The following is a 7,085-nucleotide window of genomic DNA, read 5'->3' as shown; positions in this document are numbered from 1 at the left end:
CAACCATGTATTGCATTTGTATCTGCGGTTTAACGTTACGACCATACCGTATTTGGACAGGAGGTTTGTAAAGAACAGATGTGGACCTCAGAGGCAGTGTTTACTGATCTGAGGATTAAAAAAGAGATTTGGTGACATGCTTTATTGGATTATCATTCTCTCACGACTCGAGCGTTTAATGATCCCAGCGCACCGGCAGCATCATCGTCATCCATTATCCAGAGATGCGCGGGTGTTGTTAATTCGTCATGGAGTCTATGCTCTATAAATAGCCATCGAATTGCGTAATGTGTGTGTCGGTGGCGAATCAATAGAGGATCTCCCGACAATCAACTGGGTTTGCGTGTGTTGCATATGAAAAGCTTTAAAGGCTGACGCTGGCTGCAGTGTTTTGGATGATAATATAATTGTGAGTGCAGAATGAGGCATGCAAATGCCTTTGAGCTGTTTGTGGGAATCAGATATGCTGGTGTAAAATAAAATCCAACTGCTTTTGCCTGTTGTTTTATTCAACTGATAAAAACAGTAGTGAAAGAATGTACTAGATGAACCCAATAAACCGAAAACCTTGTGAGCTGCCCACGGAGGCAGCATTTTAATGCATCGTAGGCGAGCTACAGATGCTAATGGCTATTCCTGAAGATAAACTATCTCAGTCTAAGTGAGATACCTTGTTTTAGTGAAATGATAAGGCAGGATCACATGTATTCTACACAGAGAAGGCAATCCCTAAATGCACCACAAGAAATGTTGACTATAAATAGAGCTGTTCAATCATGACGTCAGTTTGTAGGCCAACCTGGATGGCTAATTAGGTTTTCATACTGTGTGCACTTTACATAGTCATATCTGTAGTTTTTAGTATTTAAAGATTGTTGCAGTTGAACGATTTGCAAAGCATGTAAACTCACGTCCTTGTGGTAGCTGTACTTATTTAGCACCTTGCTAGCATGCTAGCCTGCTAGCTATTTCAACAATGTTAACCACAGATCTTATTTTACTCATACATCCAAAAGCGCTACTATAAAAATCCACAAGAAATTACCGAGGGATACATAGCTTGAAAATGCTTATTTTATTCCTGAACAGCTCTATGAAATTTTACACAATACTGATAAAATTTGATATCATTGATTAAAAAATACATCTGTGCAGTTAAAATTGGAGTATTTTTTCTTATTTGTATGTTTTTATGTATTTTAAGAGTATTGTAGCAACATGCTAATGTCAAATTCTGTTGAAATCAAGTATGAATTACTGTAAGTCTCCTGTTATTGGAGTGGCGCAAGAAGTTGTTGCCTACATGTGTTTTCTAAATTAGCCACTTGTAATATTTCCTGACAGTTGCAGCCAAGGCTTATTGGGAAAAAAAGTTTTTCTTTCTTGCATGTTGCACGTCCAGTGACTGGCACTAAAAGCATATTCCGTTTCCGAAACAGATGTACGTCAATCTGGCAGTGTTTTATTGCATTGGTTGTGTATCGTGGCATTTGTGGAAATGAAATGTCTGATGAGTGGCACAAAAAGGTTAATGCTCTGTTGCGTTTGAAAATGACATACTGCCTACACTAAACCCTAAACCTGGCAACCAAGCAAACGTAAGATAAAAATGCATTTGCTGAAGCAATCATGCTATTTCAGCTTGCTTCTACAAGTTTGTTATTGGGTGTGCAATGCTGTACCAGGTGGACTTCCGAGCAAGTTTACATCAGAAAAGCCATACATATAGAGATGGTTATGTGATGCAAAGGTCAAAATGTATTAGTTTACAAATCATAGACTATGGTCAAAGTGATTTGAGGTGGTAAAATAGTCTTGTGCAAGGAACCACAGAAAAATGAATCTTATTAATCAATAATCTGCCCCTACAATCAATTTATCTCAGCTGCATTAAAATGTTGTTGATGTCATACTGCAACTAGTCTTCATTTTAGCTGGAAACTGCAGTGAATAGTAGCTACGTATAGGCAGTTTTTTTTTTTTTTTTTAGAGTTTTGCAAAAATGTAGTGACGTATACGCGCGAGAGATCACTTCCGGCGCTTGCGTAAACTACGCCAGAGCGCGTACACACCTAACCCTAACCATGCCGTGCGCGCGCCCAAAGACAGTTGGACATAGTGTTGTATTAGATTTTTGCAGTTTAAGGGGTGGTCACACTATACTTTTGTTACATTGACTTACAATCATATTCATATGAATGCTGTGGACCGGGATTGCAAACTTGTGTGCATTTCACTGCATTCCAAAGTACAATTTTGGTGAAATACGACATGCAAATTTTAATCACGTGTGACCAACAGAGGATTGATACGTCATGGTGTGACCTCTTAGCTGAATTAAAAGAACGCAACTTTAAATCTGCTGCAGTGTTGCAGCAAAGTAGAATAGGTTGCGTACTTTTACATTTTGGATGTGTTATACGTTCAATTAAGTTTTATTTTTTATTTTTTTTATTCAAAACTTACCATGCTAACCATCTGGAATCTCAGTTTTGTTGTTCTTGGGATGGCTGTTGTTGTCACAGGCCTGACTCATGAATATGCTGCAGCAGTTTTGGATGCACATCCACCTTCTGCACGCAGCAGTGATGCATCTCAGTGCTTCACTGCAGCAACTGATTTTTGAAATGCACTGACTCACAGTGGAGGAGGATTAATGCCTCAGAATACTAACAAGATGATTGTTGCTCTGTTGTGTCACAGGTTTAGACTCAGGAAGAAGACCTGGAAGAACCCAGGCACAGTGTTTCTGGATTATCACGTCTATGAGGAGGACATCAACATCTCCAGTAACTGGGAGGTGTTCCTAGAAGTCCTTGAAGGTGAAGACCGTCATGGCCATGATAGTTGTCATAAATATTCTAGTCCAACAGCCCAATGTATTTTGTCATTTAATGACTTTCTTGCTTGTAGAACCGGAGCGCATGAAGTCCATGTCCCAGTTAGCGGTTCTGACCCGTCGCTGGTGCCCAGCCCAGATGAACCTGGAGGCCTTCCGGGAGGTGGTGCTGGAGAGCAGCAGCGTAGAGGAGCTCAAGGAGAAGGTATGTGGAGAATGAAATGCTTGGAATTCTTTGTTTTCCTGGTCCCACTTTATATTAAGTGGCCTTAACTACTATGTACTTACATCAAAAATTAAGTACAATGTACTTATTGTGTTCATATTGTATTGCAAAACACTTTTGCTGCTATTGAGGTGGGATATGGGTAAGGTTAGGGACAGATTTGGTGGTTTGGGTAGGTTTAAGGGTGGGTTAAGGTGTAAGGGATGGGTCAACAGTGTAATTATAAATGTAATTACAGAAATTAATTACAGATGTAATTACATGCAGGTATTTTTAAAATATAAGGACAATGTAAAAACATGTATGTACACAATAAGTGCATTGCACCAAATGATTAATTTAAATGTAAGTACATAGTTGTTAAGGCCACTTCATATAAAGTGGGACCAAAGATTGTTTAAAGGAATAGTTCAGTCATAAATGAACATTCAGTCATCAATTTCTCACCCATCTTTCTTCCTTAGAGTTTATCAGAATGTCCCAGCTATGCTACTTTTTGCTGTTCAATCAAGTTAAGTGGAAAAAACACTCAAGTCTATGGAAAAACGCAGTTTCCCCAGCTAACAAAAATATGTTTCAGGAACCTTGTGCTAATGTTAAGTTACAAATATTGTTATTTCTGAACATCCAAAACATCTAGTTTTTAAAATATTAAAAAAGTTTTTTTTTCTTGGTTATGCGAACATTACCGAAAACATTAAGGGAACGTCCGATTTTATAATTTTGCAAACAAGATGGGAATGTTCTTTCTTCCTTAGAGTTTATCAGAATGTCCCAGCTATGCTACTTTTTGCTGTTCAATCAAGTTAAGTGGAAAAAACACTCAAGTCTATGGAAAAACGCAGTTTCCCCAGCTAACAAAAATATGTTTCAGGAACCTTGTGCTAACGTTAAGTTACAACTATTGTTATTTCTGAACATCCAAAACATCTAGTTTTTAAAATATTAAAAAAGTTTTTTTTCCTTGGTTATGCGAACATTACCGAAAACATTAAGGGAACGTCCGATTTTATAATTTTGCAAACAAGATGGGAATGCTCTTTTATTGATCTCTAAACGTTCTGAAACAGCTAGTAAATAGTAACATAAAAAAAAACAATAGATGACCGTCCATCAAAAACATTTCAGAAGAAAACCCCTTCCATTAATGATATATAAATAACGTTTTTTGTGCTAACGTTTTGAGAACGCTATAAGACCAGATTTCTTTGAGCTTTGTTCAACATTAATGTTACTGGAAGAACGTTTTTTTCAGCCAAAGTTCTGAGAACATCCCCTAATAGCTGTGTGGATTCTTGTCAAAATATCTCCTTTTCTGTTCTATAAAAGAAAGACAGTTATACATGTTTGAAAATTTTTGGCCGAACTGGTTATTTAATTCCTCACTGCTCTTCCAGAGATGTTGAATGAAAAAGAATTAGAAAAAAACTGTTCCAAAACGCAAGGAATGGCATTTGAATGGTATAAACGAGTGAGCAACAAAGAGAACGTTCGCAGAGTCGGTTCCACAATGCCATCAACACAACCCCCCCACACCACTCAAAGCCCACAAACACATCTCCTGACCTTGCTCTCTTCTTGCATTCGGTGCGCTGCAAAAGGTCAGGTTATTCCCCTTGTGTGACCTTGGCATCGGCACATTGATGCCCACAGCATTGTGACAAAAAGATATTGCACTTGAATGTCACATGGACAAAGGCAGAAGGGGAGAGTGAAAGAAGAGACATAATTTGTAAGAGCAGTTGCCATGGTGACTTTGACATCACTGCTTCCAAACAGGATTGGAGTTTTCTGGCCGGAATTTGTGTTTGTGCTGATGATAGAGTCTGCACTTTAGACAAACAGGAAATGGCCATGTAGAATGACTGACACGGACAGGACATCTCCTGTGACGCTGGTAGACTTCAAAATCAAACATTAACAAACAATCTCGTCATTGAGAGTGCATGACCTGAGTGTCTTTAAACTTTAACCAGTTTATAGCCAAACTATGGAAAAAAAACTAGGAACAATAAAAAATCATGACCATGTTTTGATTGTACTCTAAATGCACGCATAAATGATAATTAGCAATAGAAAGGCTCACCAAGGCTGCATTTATTTGATTAAAAAATACAGTAAAAACTGTAGTCCAGTCTGTATATACTCTACCATGCATGACTTGCATTTGTAAAGTTATCCTGAAAATACACATTTGCGCGATCCAATCTGATCAGTTAACCAAATTATCACCTCCTCATAAGAAGGAGCATCTTTTCTCACTTCCTTGCAGCTGAGACTGATCTGTGCTGTTTTGAATCGACTGATGAAAATAAGAACTATAGCCAAAGAAAGCTTATATGCTTCAGTTGGCATGAGCTTTGTGTTCTGTTATGGTGGGCTGATTTCATTTACACACAAGAGCAATTCTCTAGAAATGGGAACCTCCCTGTTTAGTGGAAACACTGCTTGTTTAACATGCTTTCGGTGTGACTTTGCAGCCGTGGCCGTTGTTTGGTTGTTGGGAGGGATGCTTGAGCAATAGTCTTCATACATGATTGACAGGAGAAATGAAAAAGGGATATCGACTTGTCTTTGGGGTCAAGGTGACCGGTCATCCCCCAGCTGCTAATGTCACCCGCGGGGTGACTACTTACAGGCAGCAGAATACATGACCAGCATTCACTACAACAGCCCTATGTGACCCTGTAGCACCTCTCAGAGAATCTCAAGGCTGTTTTGTGTATTGTGAATATAAAATGGCTAAAGGTGTTTTATGCAGACCACTGCACACTGTGCCTTTAGTTCTGACTATAAACAGTATAGCACTGCCTCTGATACATTATTGCTGAACTGCATCAGACATGCATCTTCTATGTGGAGTTGAGACTTTTAGCTACAGTGTTGTTATAACTGTATCGATAATATGGATTGAGTTACTGGATTACTCAATGTATGAGCTGAGGTGGAGTTTTTCAATATTTCGCTTTATAAATGTCTGTAAGGATTTCACATTGAATAGCGGTCTGTCTGTAATGCCTAAAGTCTTGAGAAATATCCACAGTTTCACAATAGGAGACATATGGAACAGAAATGAAGGAACGTGCAGAGCCACATGTTCATTCTCACACTGGTCGATCTGTAAACACCTTTGCAGGATATTCTTACTATTAGTTTCGCAACAAAATTACTAACTTTAATTGTTTATATATTGTTTAATTCTTTATATTATATATATATTTATATATATTATTTATATATTCTTTTTATACTTCACTGTTTTTATAGTTTTTTATATTTGATTTCAGTCAACCTTTATTTCAATTCAACAAGCATTTAAAATTGACATTTTTTAAATTAATTTGAGTAGATCTAATTTCCTTTTTTTATTCGCAGGCTAGCGTTAAGCAGAAATTGAGCCATTGAGAAACTAATTTAGGTTCTAACAGCAGGGAAAAGCAGCAAAGGTCACTGTTTTGAAGGAGACAGAGGTGTTTGTGTTTTAAGAGCTGGAATAATGAGAAGGGGCCGGGGAGACTTGTGACATTTTTCATGTTAATCTGACCTCGGAACAGTGGGGAAATTTGTCCGAATGCCAGGTAGGCTTGTTACGAGGTGTAAATGTCTTGCGACCGGTATGCTCCGACACAATAAATGTCAGGGCAAAGTATGTGTCCTCTTTGGCTACATCAAAGCGTGCATCTGAAAACAGTCTTTCTTTCACAACTCCTAGGGAAAATTGAAATAAATATCAGCTGATTGGTTACAGTGATTGCAAGCACATTGAAGCTAATGACATGCTCTATTTTGATAACTTCACGCATGAAAAATTGGGTTACAATTGCAAAGCTTTAAGATGCACCAATCACAAAAAGAGGCCAAACCCCCCATATCTAAAAGACAAGAAATAGCTGGTCAGATATTCTACACACATTATATACCGTAACATTTGGCAAGACTCTCTTCCAGTAAACATCTAACGCAGTTTAGCATGCTAGCACGCCACCAATTCATCTCAGTTCAAGCTCACTACGTATACTG

At 38.2% G+C, this 7,085-nt stretch overlaps 1 protein-coding gene across 1 annotated transcript; it reads left to right on the top strand.

The window, feature by feature from the left end:
* Positions 1 to 1,218: 1,218 nt before the first annotated feature.
* On the top strand, positions 1,219 to 6,470 carry LOC107758091 (ubiquitin carboxyl-terminal hydrolase 47-like). The gene is made up of 4 exons (XM_016575748.1): positions 1,219 to 1,259; positions 2,704 to 2,822; positions 2,914 to 3,044; positions 6,441 to 6,470. Exons 1-4 carry the CDS (start codon positions 1,219 to 1,221, stop codon positions 6,468 to 6,470), a joined length of 321 nt encoding a protein of 106 aa, XP_016431234.1.
* Positions 6,471 to 7,085: the final 615 nt, after the last annotated feature.

This window comes from Sinocyclocheilus rhinocerous, unplaced genomic scaffold (assembly GCF_001515625.1).
Source record: "Sinocyclocheilus rhinocerous isolate Xijiao unplaced genomic scaffold, SAMN03320098_v1.1 scaffold234, whole genome shotgun sequence".
Taxonomy (NCBI): domain Eukaryota; kingdom Metazoa; phylum Chordata; class Actinopteri; order Cypriniformes; family Cyprinidae; genus Sinocyclocheilus; species Sinocyclocheilus rhinocerous.
This window is presented reverse-complemented; position numbering and strand designations above follow the sequence as displayed.